This window comes from Sorex fumeus, unplaced genomic scaffold (genome assembly GCF_029834395.1).
Source record: "Sorex fumeus unplaced genomic scaffold, SorFum_2.1 ptg000037l, whole genome shotgun sequence".
NCBI lineage: Eukaryota > Metazoa > Chordata > Mammalia > Eulipotyphla > Soricidae > Sorex > Sorex fumeus.
The window spans coordinates 44635837-44652171 of record NW_026606094.1 but is presented as its reverse complement, the minus strand read 5'-3'; the positions used below and the strand labels follow the sequence as shown (position 1 = coordinate 44652171).

At 36.8% G+C, this 16335-nt stretch overlaps 1 protein-coding gene across 1 annotated transcript in view; it reads right to left on the bottom strand.

Annotated features, from left to right (window-relative positions):
• The window catches only part of VPS50 (VPS50 subunit of EARP/GARPII complex), a 130791-nt gene that overhangs the window by 68109 nt on the left and 46347 nt on the right, over positions 1-16335 (bottom strand). Inside the window, exons 10-12 of the mRNA XM_056118362.1 lie at positions 11323-11365; positions 9412-9510; positions 7765-7905 (exon numbers count right to left, since the gene is read on the bottom strand). Coding sequence (XP_055974337.1) covers positions 7765-7905; positions 9412-9510; positions 11323-11365 — 283 coding nt within the window. The remainder of the gene's footprint in view (positions 1-7764; positions 7906-9411; positions 9511-11322; positions 11366-16335) is intronic.

Genomic DNA, 16335 nt, shown 5'->3' with positions numbered 1-16335 from the left:
ATTCCATTTCTATGTTCTTATTAGATATCTATAATACCAATAAAAGTCCTGAATTAAAAAAATTTTTACTTGTAACAGATTGGATATAACTTAGCCATACACACAAAAAATTATCATTTATAAACTGTATCATTAATATGTTTGCCTTGCACGCAGCTGACCCAGGTTTGATTCCTCTGTCCCTCTCAAGAGCCTGGCAAGCTACCAAGAGTATACCACCTGCACAGCAGAGCCTGGCAAGCTTCCCATGGCGTATTCGATATGCCAAAAACAGTAATAACAAGTCCCACAATGGAGACATTACTGGTGCCCACTTGAGCAAATTGATGAACAGTGCTACAGTGCTATAAATAAAGATATGCTATGTTATAAATGAAGGTAATGTTAAGCTAAGTAGCACTTTTTAAATTATTTAAATTTCCCTAATCATAAGTAATGTTTCTTTGACTTTCGATTTCTGTTGACAGTTACGTACCCTTTAAAACAGTTTGGTCCTTTAACTCTAATTCTTGAACCTCTTCACAAAAAAAAAAAAAAAACAGCAATCTATAGTATAGAAGTCTTATTGGACAGCAAATAGGTTTCACCAACCATGGTTTTTCATGTGATAAGAAATCCCTCTCATGCCACCAAGAGAATGAAGGCTACGGCTTACCCCTGGATCTGTGCTCTGGGCTCATATGGCAGTATCCTGGGAACCAGAGAGTTTCGGGGTCCAACCCAGGTCAACTATGTAAAAGGCTTTACCTGCTGTATTATCTTCCCAGCTCTCCAAAGTAATATGTAGAATATAAAGAATCATAGTAAGGGAATTAAAAATGGCCAGTTATTAACTAAAAAGCCTGAGAGATGGTCTGCAGAACTGAGTTTGCGGAAGTGATGGAGCACAGAGCCTGGGAGAGGTCCTGGAGACAACGGTGGAGGGTCACTGCATCACAGTGGTGGGTGCAGCATTGGAATATCATATGCCTAAGACATTCTACATGACGCCAAAATAAAAATTATATTTAAAAGTCAAAAAATAAAGAAGAGGGAGATAGCTATATATTTTGCTGTCTTTTATCTTTTAAGTGCCATGAGTTGTACTATAACCTCACAAATATAAGACATTACGTGCTTAACCACTGAGCCACATCCTCAGCACCTTAGTTTTGAATTTAGAGAATTATCAAAGCTAGAAATAATTTAAAAATAAAAATTCCTACCAGAAACTTTTTTTTTACTTTACATATTTAGAAATAGCTACATACCTCTATCAAATTAGTTAAGCTCCAGATACATATGAAAAAGTAAATATGGCAACTGAATTTTTTTTTAAAAAAATTATTATTTGGTTTTGGGCCCACACCCAGTGATGTTCAGAACTTACTCTTGGCTTGGTGCTTGGGGATCACTTCTAGCACTGCTCAGGGGGCCATTCCCGGTACTGAGGATAGAATAACGGTCAGCAGCATGCAAGGCAAATGTCTTAATATCTGTATTATCTCCCCAGCCAACAACTGAATTCTTTAGAGTATTCTAAAACTGATCTGAGAAAACCTGTAAATATTATTCTTCCCTCTTCCTTTCCTTCCTTTCCTCTCCCCTCCCCTCCCCTCCTCTCTTTGGGTCATACCTGGCAATGCTCAGGGGTTGTTATTCCTGGCTTTGCACTCAGGAATTACTCCTGGCGGTGCTAGGGGGACCATATAGGATGCTGGGAATCGAACCCAGATGGGTCACGTGCAAGATAAACACCCTACCCACTGTACTATTGCTCCAGCCCCTAAATATCACTCTTTTTAACAAAAAAGATTCGCTTTGCCTAAACAGCCAAACCCACAACTTCCAACAAGAAAAGTCACCATACACTTAACTATACAACAAAACCAATCAGAGCAATCTCAGTAATTCATGAAATGGACCAGTTTAATTTCCTTTAATTCCTAAATATGCCTGAAAAAAATTATTCTCAACATAGTAGCTTCCGGGATGACAATTAAGCTAATAAATAAAAAGTAATCAGCATGAGTGTGTATAGTGAAAGGGATAAAAGCAGACACTGCTGGCAAGCACTGTAGATTGAAACACACTTTCTAAAGGGCAATTTTAAAATGTGAGCCAGAGCCTTAAAAATGCAAAGCACTCGACAATGCAATTTCATTTCTCTTAAAGAAATAACTAAAGATGTGTACAAAGATTCAGCTGTATAAAATTTACTAAAGTGCTATTCATGATATAGCTGGAACAACAACAACAACAAAAAAATCTAAGAACAAGAAACTGGTTAATTAATCCACAGGATCTCTTATACTGAAATACACTCAAGCCATTAAAAGTTTTATGGGTACAATATTTACTAAAATATTAAATTGATTATAATATAGCAAGGAGGGAAAAGTGCTGTAAAACTGTACATAGCATAATTCTATTTTGAAAAGCTATTTGCCTATTATATACTAAAGCTTTGCATGAGTGGGTACTTTTATTTTCTTTTTACTGTATTTTACTACAGTTAATGAGTTACAGAATTCAAAATGTATATATTTTAAAGTAAATATATTAATAATTGCTTAATTTAAACTATTTATATAGTCTATATTGTAATTCCATAAAGACTCTGATGCAAAAGTATTGAAATAATAGACTACTTTAAGGAGTCAACCAAAATATAAAAATAATTCTTATAAAAAAACATATAATTTTATAAAGAACACAAAACACGGTGGCTAATACACATGAACTTCCTGGCAGTTTAGCCTTTTTAGCGGACATTCCCAAACTTATTTGGCCTTCAGTTCCCTTCCCAGAAAAAAAAAAATTCAGTATCCCTACTTTTTTTAGGGCAGGAAAAATAGTTCATTAGCTAGGGTAGTTGGCTTGAAGAACTGGGTTCAAGCCCTGGTGTTCTGATCCATGTCAGATGTCATTCCTAAGTGCAGAGCCAGAAGTAATAAACCCTAAGCACAATCAGGTTTGACCTCAAAAGCAAAACAAACAAACAAATAAAAAACAATCTATAAGCAAACAAACATAAGCACCCAACTGCACCTGAGGCTACTATCACCACCAACCCCACTTTCATACAGTGGGGCCCAGAACGCAGCAGGAAAGCAGTTTTACACACTTTGGGAAGTAACAATCAGAGTAATTCTATTCTCACACTCTTTGATAAGAGAAAATAAATTAATTTTCCAACAAAACATACCCCGAGAATTTAAGAACACGTCTTAATAGGACAACACTGTTTTAAGTGTCAATATAAGCTGACATTATAATTCAACATCGAGATATATTATTTATGAGAATGAAATTTTTTAAAGTTTGGAAGAACAAAACATTCAAGTTTAATTTATCTTTCTATATATATGCACAGGAGGCATCAATAAACAGACCTGACACAGATAAGATACTCTATACTGGCTTCCCTTCACTCCTACTTAATTTAATCAAATTTCAAATGTGTCATCACCACACCAATAAGAGTCAAAGAGTACAGTTTGATTTACTCAAGAAATATTTACTAGACACCTCCAAAGTACTAGACACTGTGAATAAACATACTGAAATAAAAACTGTTTTTTCCTCAAAGATGAACACTGCATTCTTCCCCCAAGGTATTATTATGTTACTCAGCTAATTTCCAAACCAGAACTCATTTGGAAAGGAACAACCAGAAAAAAAAACAAACAAACAAACAAAGAAAAACACGGCTGGAAAAACTTCTGCTAGCTTAGCCAGCTCTATTATCATAAAATAACAATTAACATCTAGAAATAAGCTTTCCAAAGAAACTCAATCTGTATGGGCAACTTACTATCACTACTGTATCCCGGCACTAAGCAGCTCAACTACTCAAACTCAAATAGACATTACTGAAATGAAAATCAAAGATGGCATTGCTCCATTATTTGTGAGAAAGGCTATCAAATCCAAAACACAAGACACAGGTGTTGAAAAGCAGGCAGAGAAAAGAAACCCTAGCCATTTGGAAAAATGGGGATTTCTCTAAAAATTAAACATAAAAATTCCAAAAAATTCAGTTGTTCTTCTTCTGGGTATTTGCCTGAAAATATAAACATGTGAATTCAAAGATATATGTGCATCAGCCTCATGTTAACTACAGCAATATTCACAATAGCCAAGAGTTGAAAACAACTTAAGTGCCCACTGTCAGAGAAGTGGAGAAAGATTCAGAACATATGGATAAAATAAATATGGAATATTGTTCCAACATTAAAAAGATAAAAAAATAAAATTCTGCTCTTCATAACAACATGGACAAATCTAAAGGGTACTATACCAAGTGAAATAAGTCCAAGAAAAATAAACATTGTATGACTCGTGACATTTGATAGACATGAAACTAACAAATTTAAAAAACAAAAAAACTTTTAAGAGTATAATAACAAAACAGTGGTTATCAGAAGTAAGTAAAAAGTAAGTATTAAGTCATAATGTGACTTAATAAGTCAATCATATGAAAGGGGTCAACAGTCTGATGAAGGATGAAAATGAGACTTCTTTTGGTAAAATATAACATACAGAGATGCTGACTTAAGATGTTATATATTTGAAACTTATAAAATGCTCTAAACCAATTTTACTTCAATAAAAAAATGAAATTTCAAACAGGGGGCCCGAATGATAGTACAGCGACTAGGGCACTTGCCTTGGGTGCAGCTAACCTGAGTTCAAACTCCAGCATCCCATATGTTCCCCTGAACCCACTAGAAGTGATTCCTGAGCACAGAGCCAGGAATAAACCCTGAGCACCGCTGGGTGTGGCCCAAAAATATAAAATAAAAATAAACAAAATTAAAGCCCTTCCAGACTAGTAGTAGAAACATTTTTTTTTAAGAGTGTCTATAACATATGAGCAAAAAAATAAGAAATTGAGCTTCCATATGACCACACAATACAACTTCTGGGAATATATCCCGAGGGTGCAAAAAAGCACAGTAGAAATGACATCTAAGCCTGTATGTTCATTACATTCACAATAGCCAGAATCTGGAAACAACCCAAGAGCCCAAGAATGGATGACTGGTTAAAGAAACTTTGGTACATCTACACAATTGAATACTACGCAGCTATTAGGAGAGATGAAGTCATGAAATTTGCTTATAAGTAGATGGTCATGGAGAGTATGCTAAGTGAAATGAGTCAGAAAGAAGTACTGCACTCACTTGTGGAATATAAAATAACATAATAGGATGAATGACACCCAAGGACAATAGACACAAGGGCCAGAAATACTGTTCCATAGCTGGAAGCCAGCCTCATGAGCTGGGGGAGAAGGTAGCTGGAATAGAGAAGGGATCACTAAGTCAATGATAGTTGGAGGGATTGTTTAAGATGGGAGATGTGTGCTGAAAATAGATAAAAGACCAAACGTGATAGCCTCTCAATATCTACATTGCAAATCATAATGCCCAAAAGTAAAGAGAGAGTATGGGGAAAACTGCCTACCATCGAGGCAGGGGGATATTAGGGACATGGGTGGTAGAAAACGTACACTGGTGGAGGGATGGGTGTTCTATCATTGTATGACTGAAACTCAAACAGAAAGGTTTTGTAGCTGTATCTCATGGTGATTCAATAAAAAAAAAAAAAGAGCTTCTATTTGGTGTCTATCAATCTATTTATATTATAAACTATTGTAGAATAAGTAAAATACACAAAAATAAAAATTAAATTATAAACAAATCTTTTTTTTTTTTGGCAGTGCCAAAAAAAGTCAGGGTTTTACATATGTATGAAAAGCCTGTCCTCTACCACTGAGTCACATCCAGCCCTCAAAGCTTTTCTTTCTTCTTTTTGCGTCAAACCCGGTGATGCACAAGGGTTACTCCTGTCTCATGCACTCAGAAACTACTTCTGGCAATGCTCAGGGGGCCATATGAGATGCTGGGAATCGAACTCGGGTGGGCCGCGTGCAAGGCAAACGCCCTACCCACTGTGCTATTGCTCCAGTCCAACGTTTAATTTTCTAAGTAAAATGATTACCATACCCCTTTAAGTGATTCTTCCCAGAAATGAATGAGGTTCAACTATCATTTCAAAATTCTGTTGCAAAGTAATAACCAGAAATTTACACTTTAAAATAGTGTAGTGTTTTTAAAGAGCCTAATGTTCTAAAAACTATAACCCAATACATTGAAGGTAAATGTGAAAATTAGACAACTCTACACTACCAAAAGAACTGTACTTCATCATCTCAAAAACATGATCTAGGGGCTGGAGTGATAGCACAGCGGGTAGGGCATTTGCCTCGCATGTGGCCGACCCGGGTTCAATTTCCAGCATCCCATATGGTCCCCTGAGCACCGCCAGGAGTAATTGCTGAATGAAAAGCCAGGAGCAACCCCTGTGCATTGCCAGGTGTGACCCTAAAGGCAAAAAAACAAAAAAACAAACAAACAAAAAAAAAACCAACCCATTATCTATCATAGAAAAATAGAAAAAACTGTACCTTTAATTGCAAAATAACTTCAAGAAACTCAAGGTCAACTAGACTTAATTTTAAGCCCAGGACATTGGTGGCAGATGACAAGGGACATTTCAAAAGGCTTTAAAAGCTGCTACTGGCTTTAAAAGGTTTGAGGTTCTGCTTCCAGATAAATAAAAACAGAACACTTTTTGTCCCAGATTTCTTTATAAAGGAATTTTCTTTAAGTTGAATTCCATTCTAGTCCACTTAGTAACAAATGGATATTGATTCAAATAGTACTATGATGAAGAGTAAGTACCTCTTCATTTCCAATCTCTTACCATTTAAAAGGAGCACAATTGTTCCCTGATGACAGAAATTCCATCTCTCCTAACTATGGACTGGTGCCATAACAATTATTTCACTTTTCAAGTTTATATCTAAACTCTAAACTATGATCAAGAACTTCCTTCAAAATGCTGCAACTAAACAGTGAAAACCAACTGCCCAAATATTTATTTTGTCTCCCTTCCAAATTGAGAATCAGTAACCTATTAAACGTGTCTGCCCAGGGCTCTGCTGCTTCATTCTTACTCCAAGCCCACATATGCTCTCATATGAGTACATCTCAATAATTATTATCGATTACTTTACATAAGAATTAACAAGCAGTCAATGGTAAAAGACCTTGAGAGATAGCCTACATAACTGCAACTGCCAAGGTGGTGAGGAGTAAGGAGGAGTGGAACGGGACCTTGAGACACTGGTGGAAGGACACTGACACTAATGGTGGATGTGCAGCTGGAACACTGTCTGCCTGAAACTCTATTACTAACCATAATATAAATCGCAATGCTTAAATAAAAAAGGTAAAGGTAAAGGCCCTCCCGTTGATCGTCGATTTGCTCGAGCAGGCCCAGTAACGTCTCCATTGGAGACTTTGTTGTTACTGTGTCTGGCATATCGAATACTCTCGGTAGCTTGCCAGGCTCTAGAATGAAAAATGTTTTGTTACTTAAAAAAGAAAATAAAGTTGAAACAATTCCTTTCCTCACATATTTAAAAACTGAGATTTCAATTAAAGGATTCTAAGATAGAAAAGTAAAAGATGCCTAGATAACTTCAACAGTCCATTCAAAAGCAAAAGTACTCTTTAAATCTGTACCATCTAATCAACTTTGACAATTTCTGTGACTGAGTCAACAATCTATTAGAAAAACAATAATGAGAGAAAAAAAATAAAACTTTTGTCAAATAATTTAAACAGCATCTTCAAATAATGGGTGCTAAGGAAAAGAGCAAATCAATTCAAAAAATAAAGACATACAAATAGGAATTAAGTTACTACATACTGTACAGAGATCCTTATATTGCAGCTTTTGGAATTTTGTATCTGTGTTTCCTGCACAAAGCTCCACATAGCCGAGAACAACTTGAAACACAGTATTGTGAATGGCTTGGGTAAAGTGCATATGAAGTTGATCCATTGCCGTCTACAGAAAGAGAAGAAACATACAGTCCAATTTTCATAGTATTAAAATAAAACTTCATCATATTGAAAAAAGGGAAAAAATCTACCAATTGAATCTACAGCACGAAAATCAATTATTATTCAGAATTGAAAGTGTACTGCTTATTATACAAAAAAATAATTTCATTAGCCTCAATGTTATACCGCTAAGGATAAATCTAAATTGTCAACACTGCTCTGTATTTATGACTTGAAGTCATTCTGCTCTTTCCCAAAACTTGGAAAACGATCTGCCAACAGACAGCATCCCTTACACTATACCGGGTACGTCGTAATGGTCTCATTCTCAAAGAAGTCTTCCCTAACTGTTTTATATAATTCAGGATTTCCCATCATTTTATCCACTCCTATCAATATATATTTCTTTATGGCACTTGTAAAGAAGTGCTGACATCTCATATCATAATCCTTTATTTTTTATTTATTTATTGTCTTACTGTTTTCATACATACAGCTTAGATCATAAAAATAATAAAGTACAATCATGGTCATAGTCCTCCTGTTGTTCATCGATTTGCTCGAGTGGGCCCAGTAATGTCTCCATCGTGAGACTTATTGTTACTGTGCTTGGCATATCGAATATGTCTCGGGTAGCTTGCCAGGCTTTGCCGTGCAGGCGAGGTACTCTCAGTAGCTTGCCGGGCTCTCTGAGGGGGCAGAGGAATCAAACTCGAGTCAGCCATATTGGCTGCGTGCAAGGCAAACGCCCTACCCGCTGTGCTATCGCTCCAGCCCGAAGTACAATAAACTATCATTTTTTTAAATAAATTTTAAAATGCAAATAGAGTTTATGAGGTTTGCTGCTCTTGTCTTCTAAGACTAAAAACCATTTAAGGAAAACATGCTTAGATATTGTAAACATGTTTATATTAGGGGATCAAAGCTAGGTTGGCCAAGTGCAAGGCACCCTATACTATCTCTTTAGGCCCTGTTTCAAGATTTTCAAAGAAGTCCTTGGGAAATATGTAAAGCCATGCGTCGGAGAAGTAGTTATGACATTCTCCTGTTAAAAGACCCTTTGAAGAATGTGATAAACACAATAAAGCTATGTTGACAAATGTACACAATGCACAAAAGTTTATGTACGCTATGGAAATCATGTTAGCTCATCTAAGAAACTTGAAGGTTCAAATTAAGAAGTGCTCATTCAAGACCAAACACTGATGTATAAAAAATTATGCACCTTCTCCCACTAAATTAATGTAATAGTCCTCAACAGAGTACAGTAAGCTGTAGAAGCCTAGCAACCGTATTTCGAAAAATAACATCTGTAATATTTCAATCACATTACATACATTCTGAATTTATATAAACAACCATGTTATTACTGTCAATATAATAATAAATAGTTTTACTTGTCTAACAAAGTCCTAAATGGAAGCTACATTAATAATTCTCAGACTTTAAGCAGGGGTAAAGCTCAACAGAAGCCATAATTAAGGGTGGAAAAAATCCTTTCAAAACTAACCTGTGTTTTTCCAAGAAGTCGGTAAGCTTGTTGAACCTTGGTATAATGGTTAATGTCAAAATTCTTGCATATTTTGGAAAGAGCCACATCCAACTGTTCCTATGTAATTGAAAGGGAGGCAAGAGTTGGTTAAGAAATTATGTTTTGGGGTACAGGGTAGCTCAGTGATAGAGTGCATGCTTTACATCTGTTAGCTGGAAGTTATGTTCCTGGGTCGTAAAAAAAAAAAAAAGGAAGCGACTATGTTTATCTAAATACATTTATTATCACACTAAATTAGTCAAAAATGAATTTAAATGAGATTATGAATAAACTGCATTTCACCTTTGAATCAAGTTTACTGAGATATTAATATATGTTGTATTAAAAGCATGGCAACTGTTTCAAGGAACATATAATAATCTAATAGTTACTATATAAATTCTACTTACACTAACTTTATATCTGCTCAAGCATTTGCTAAAATGAACTAATTTTGTAGAACTACTTAAAAACAATGACATTCTTTCTGTAATCACTAAAGGCAATACTCAAAAAAAGTAGACTGATCTCAAACATACCTTGAGATTTAAGCTTGTATACCTACACATTAACTATGAATTTATATTTCAAAGACTTATTCTAACATAATTTTCAATATGTCAGAATTATACTACATATCCGTGCCTACAAAAAATTCCTCTTGAATTATTCAAGAGGTTGTACATGGAAGGGTTTTTCAAAGCAGATTTTTTTTTTCTTTTTTGGGTTATATCCAGCAATGCACAGGAGTTACTCCTGGTTCATGTACTAAGGAATCACTCTTGGCGGTGCTTGGGGAACAATATGGGATGCTGGAAATCACACCTGGGTCAGTCGCGTGCGAGGCAAACACCCTACCTGCTGTGCTATTGCTCCAGCCCCTCAAAGCAGATTTAATGTTTAGGAAATAAGTTGGCTTTCTTACAGTAAGCAAAAAATTTTATTTGTGATCAAATACCACACAAACAATATTTTGAAAATCCAGCCTCAACTTTTATTAAGTACTCTTACTTAAAAAAAAAGAAATTAAAATATTCGTGTACATAAATTATTATTATTGCGTTTACTGAAGAGAATACCCCATTTTCTAAAGAGTGCCAAGGAAAGAAATGATCACTGACTATATGTAAAGGAGGAGAAGATTCCATGCTCACAATAACATATCCAGTTTCTACAGTGGAGGGAGGGAATGGCCACATAAGGAAGGGCCTGGGGGCTACTATTGGCTTACTCCTCACTAGGAGGTGTTTCTGGCAGTGTCCAGAGACCATACAGTGCTAGGAATTAAACCCCGGGCTCCCACATGCTAAATACATACTTTAGTTCTTTGAGCTACCTCTCTGGCTCCAGTTTCCACATTTTTAAAAAAATTCTATGAGGTATTATATGAGGCTTAGGAATTTTGGAGAATTATCATCGGCCAAAAAATTATTCTTAATTGGAGTCAGAAATAGTACAAGTGGGCAAGGTGCTTCCTTGCACACAGCAGACCTGAGTTAAATCCCCAGCACCACAGATGGTTGCCCAAAGCAGGAGTGATCCCTGAGCTCAGTGCCAGAAGTAAGCCTTGAGCAGCACCAGGTGTGAATCCAAAACCAAAATATGTGTGTGTGCATGTGTGTGTGTGTGTGTGTGTATACATATATATATATATATTCAAATGAATAAACTAAGAAAGAGTGGTTAATAATCAAAAAAGCAATACATTGTAAAGATTTTGGTTATAATTAACATGAGAAGATACCCATGAATTACAGTTTGGGGATCTTTCTGGATATGGAGATTACTTTCAAACACCATTTATAGATATCACAATTCCAAAATCATTGACAATGAAATTAGATTAAAAAATATTAATTTGACCATGCACATTATATATGATCTTCTTACCTCAATTTGTTCTAAAGTATCTTGCAGCTTTGAATTCAGCTCACTATTAAATAGAACAGAGTTAGTTATGTCTATGTCTAAGAAACAACCTAAGTGTTAAATAAATATATGCTAGCTGTATAATATTTACCTATTGCTATAAATAGTATGAGCAGTAAGTCATGCAGTTCATCCTAACAAGATGCAATAGGAACAATAAAGGAAAATAAATAAAAGGAAAAGAATTGGGGAAAAACTTTAACAGAAGCATTACTATCAGCAATAGGATTACATGGGAAAATCATCCTAAAGAATATGTATACAAATAATTTTAATTTAGGAATTCAAAATCACACATTTAATGATATAATTTAATTTCAAAAAGTAAAATTTTAAAAATAAAATTAATTTCTGTATGAAGAACATATAAAATAAAATTTTAAAATTTCTTTTCAAAAAAAACAATTATCTGGGAATAAAGTTAATAAAGCTAATACTCTCCACACATCTGGACAGGCCTCATGAATGAAAAAATTGGCAGAGGAACCCAGGCATGCGGGTCCTGGGGCTGAGGTCTCCAAGCCTACTTGGATTGGGACTGGGCCTTCTCCAACCAGACCCCCCCATTTTCCAGTAGGTAGGCATCACACCCACCAACTGCTGCCAGCACCAGGTTGGTCCCATCAACGACCAAGATGCAGAGACTATAAAATCCAGCTCCCGGAAGCGTGCGGCCGCACTCCGGCCGCGTGACATCTTATCTTATTTTTTCTTTGGAGAACCTGGCAGGCTACCAAAAGTATCCTGCCCGCACAGCAGAGTCTGGCAAACTTCCCGTGTTGTACTCAATATGCCAAATATCAGTAACAATGATGGGTCTCATTCTCCTAATCTCAGGGCTAGGAAGAAGGAGATGTTACTGGTGCCTGCTCGAGCAAATCAACGAACAACAGGATGATCGTGATCGAAAGCTAATAAAAACATACATTAATTACAAAATAAAGCTAAAGAACTTAAATACAGAGAGACATATAACATGTATACAGATTAAAACCTTCAGTATAGTTTTCTTTTGGTTTGTTTGTTTTTGATCTACACCTGGCACTACTCAGGACTTACTCCTTGCTCTGTGCTCGGGGGACCACATGCAGTGCCAGGAACTGAACCAGGGTTAGCCGATTACAAGACAAGTGCCTTTACTCACAGTACTAACTCTCAGATCCCATGCACTTTGTTTTGGCTAAAGACTTACTCCTCACTCTGTACTCAGAGATCATTCCTGGTGCTACTCAGGAAACCATACATCATGTTCAGAGATCAAATGCAGTTCTGACATGTGTAAAGCAACTACCTTAACCTCAATACTATCTCTCCAGGCTAACCTTCAATATAGTTTAGCTCTCAACAAAACAATCTAGAATAACTAAAATTTCAATCAAAATTGCAGCAGATTTTCCTTTGTGGTGAAATTGAAAAGGTATTTATAAGATGTATGTGACAACCCAAAGGGCCAAGTATAGTCAGGAGAATCTTGAAGAACAATGGTATGGGACAGACACTGAAAGTCAGAAAAGGCGTGTGAAAAGTGACAGCAGAGCCAGAAGGATTGTATAATGGGCAAGACATTTATGTTGTCCCTGACTGACCTAGACTCAATCCTTGGCACCCCAAGTGGCCCCATGAGCCCACCAAATGATCCCTGAATGCTGAGCCAGGAGTAAGCAAAGCTAGGTGGGCACTAAATCCAAAATAAATAAATAAATAAATAATAAAAGTAACAGCAATCAACAGAGAGTGGTGTTAATATAAAAATAAGTAAACAGGGACTAGGTGATAGCACAGTGGGTAGGGCACTTGCCCTCCATGTGGCCAACACAGGTTCAATCACTGACACTTTTTAAGCGTCACACTTTTTAAATTCTGATAGAAGGGTGAACCTTTTTCTTTCCTGAGGTAGTATGTCCTTTTTCTCTCCTGAGGTAGTATGTCACCAGAAACACTCTTACTGTGTATACATTTACCTCTAAGCCCTCCATGAGTGATCCCTGAGCTCAAGGCCAGAAGTTAGCCCTGAGCACCACACCACAGAGTGTGGATCAATACACATACACACACCCACATACACACACACATATACACACAACAAACAAAAAAAAAATCAAAATAAAAACCCTTTTCTCTTTTGCAGTCTCTGGAATTAAAGCCAGTGCCTCATTGAGCTTCTACACTAAGATACACCTGCAGCTAAAAACATTTTCTTAAGAATTAAGAAATTATTAAAAAATACATCAACAAATATTAAGAGTAGACCAAATGAAACAGTTAATTCAATGCTGAACAAAGAAAATCTGTTTCCTACCTATTTAGAAAATTAGTACATCTACTAAAGCAAATAGGGAGGGAAGCCACAGCATACAAAAATTAAAATATACCAGTAATTCAAGGGAGAAAAAAAATACAACAGAACAGACCAACAAAAATATGTCTGCTGGCATTAAGTTCTCAGAGAAAATTGTGATAGAGGGGTGACCTTCTAATCTCCTGAGGTAGCATGTCCACAGAAATATTCTTATTGCATATACATTTAACATATACACTGGATTTCTTGCATTTGTTCTTGTTTTTTGTTTTTTGCATCACACCCGGCGATGCACAGGGATTACTCCTGGCTCATGCACTCAAGAATTGCTCCTGGCGGTGCTTGGGGAAACATATGCGATGCTGGGAATTGAACCTGGTCAGCCGTGTACAAGGAAAACGCCCTACTATCGCTCCAGCCCCCTCTTGCATTTGTTCTAACAGTGCCCTTAAACTCAAGTTGAAGAGAGAACATCAGAGAAATGTTATAGATACACATAGACATAGCGATAAGTGTAGACAAACACATACAGCAATTTTTCAGAAAACTATCAATAAAAATGCAAGTGAGAATAAATGGACTCAGTGAGGCATCAGAAGGTGTGGGAGGAGGCCTATGCAATCCCAGGGGATTGCCTGGGGAACTCCAGAAGCCCGACACAGAGAAACTGCCCAGAACCAAAGCAGCCTCGACTGTGGAATCTCAAAATCCAAATAGGCCAAAGAACAAACCAAACCAAATCAGGAGTGGGTCCCATTTGCCTTTCACCCTAAGGACGTAAATCCACCTGGTGCCAGGACTTCCTGCCCAAAATTGGGAACAAAGTGAAATGGTAAAATAAAAAACCCAAGGCCTGATCCAGAGAGCTTCCCACTTCTTGCGCTGGCCAGTTTCCAACATCAATCAGAGCATCCTAGTCATCCTATTTTTCTTTCCTTTGGCTGACTGGTGGAGGGTGAGTTTTAGGGTTCCCAGGCCCCTTCAAAAGGTGAAAGTGAAGAAAACTGTGTTTGTCAACAATTAACAGAGTAAAATTAAAAACTTTTACGAGTATTTATGCGTGAAGAGAGTCACAGACACAATACTTGGAGGAGAAATACATCAAGTTAGGTCTGAAATTTTCCTTTTAAATGATTCTGGAGCAATTCCTATCCTCTAAAAAGGATTATTTGATTAATTTTAGAAGAATGAGAGTTAAAGGTTGCACCTATAACAGTGTCTCAGCATTAAAAAAGAATAAGTTCCTCATTCTACTTCACTCACCAAAAATTTTTATTATCTTCTCTCAGAATTGTTCCCATTCAATCCAATGCGAAAAATATCTCATGTTTAATTCCTTCCTCTTTTATGTGTCACTGCTAAGTTTTATTTCAATATTCTTTATACTCACCAGCCACCTGTTTCTCCTTTCTTTTGTGTCTAACTCAGGCATTATCAACTTTTGCTTTAATTATCTCAATAGTCTAATGAATCTCAGCATACATAACACTCAACCCTGCATCCATCTATCCAGCCACCCAACCATTTATCTTCCAGATATCATATACCTACTATATACACCACTGCAAAATGTTCTCTAAAAAAAGCTATCAGAGGTGTCTTTGAGAGTATGTCTAACTTCAGATTAAAAGTGGTCAATATTCCATTTGATTTGGCAGCTATAGGATTTTCAAATAGCTTATGTGTGGAAAGGCCTTAGGAAAAGAGTAAGTCTAGAGGCCTAATCATTTCTTTTGGTCTGATACCTGACAATTTCATATTTCTGTTACTTGCTTGGCCTCTAAAGACATCTGAGCTTACAGCTCCAAAGTGAAGCAAAACTAAACTCCCATTAAATTCACTGCTTGTTTGCTCTCTCTCTCTCTCTCTCTCTCTCTCTCTCTCTCTCTCTCTCTCTCTCTCTCTCTCTTTCTTTCATCACACCCGGCATTGCACAGGGGTTACTCCTGGCTCTGCATTCAGGAATTACTCCTGGCAGTGCTCAGGGGACCATATAGGATGTTGGGAACTGAACCCGGGTTGGCCACGTGCAAGGCAAACGCCCTACCCACTGTGCTATCACTCCAGCCCCAAAATTCACTGCTTTAAAGTCTTAGGTAGCTCTGGAGGAAATACCCAAATTAGAATGGTCTGTAACTCTGAGTAACTGAAATAAAAATTAACTTCCCATTCACATTTTTTAGCACCTATGTTTTAGATAAATCAACTATTTGTGTTGCCAAAATCCAGATTTTCACACCCTCTGTGCTTGCATGTGTTCACAATAACTAGAAAATCCTTCCCTCATCTTTTTTCACTGGAAATGCACATCTATCTGTCCAGGCCCAATTTGCAGATCATCTTTCCTGGGAAGATTTTCTTGCTGACTGCTGGCAGAAGTTTCCTTAATGTTCTGTTTACAGGGGCTGGAGATAATACAGGAGTAACAGCACTTGCCCTACACGTGGATGAGCCCTGGTTCATCACTAGGACTACATATGCCCTCTGAGCACTGCCAGAGTGAACCCTGAGAAACAGAGCCAGGTATAACCTCCAAATTTTAAAAAAAAAAATTTTTTTTTTTAAATTTTATTGAATCACCATGAGATAGTTACAAGCTTTCATATTTGGGTTACAACCACACAATGATCAAACACCCATCCCTCTACCAGTGCACATTCCCCACCACCAATATC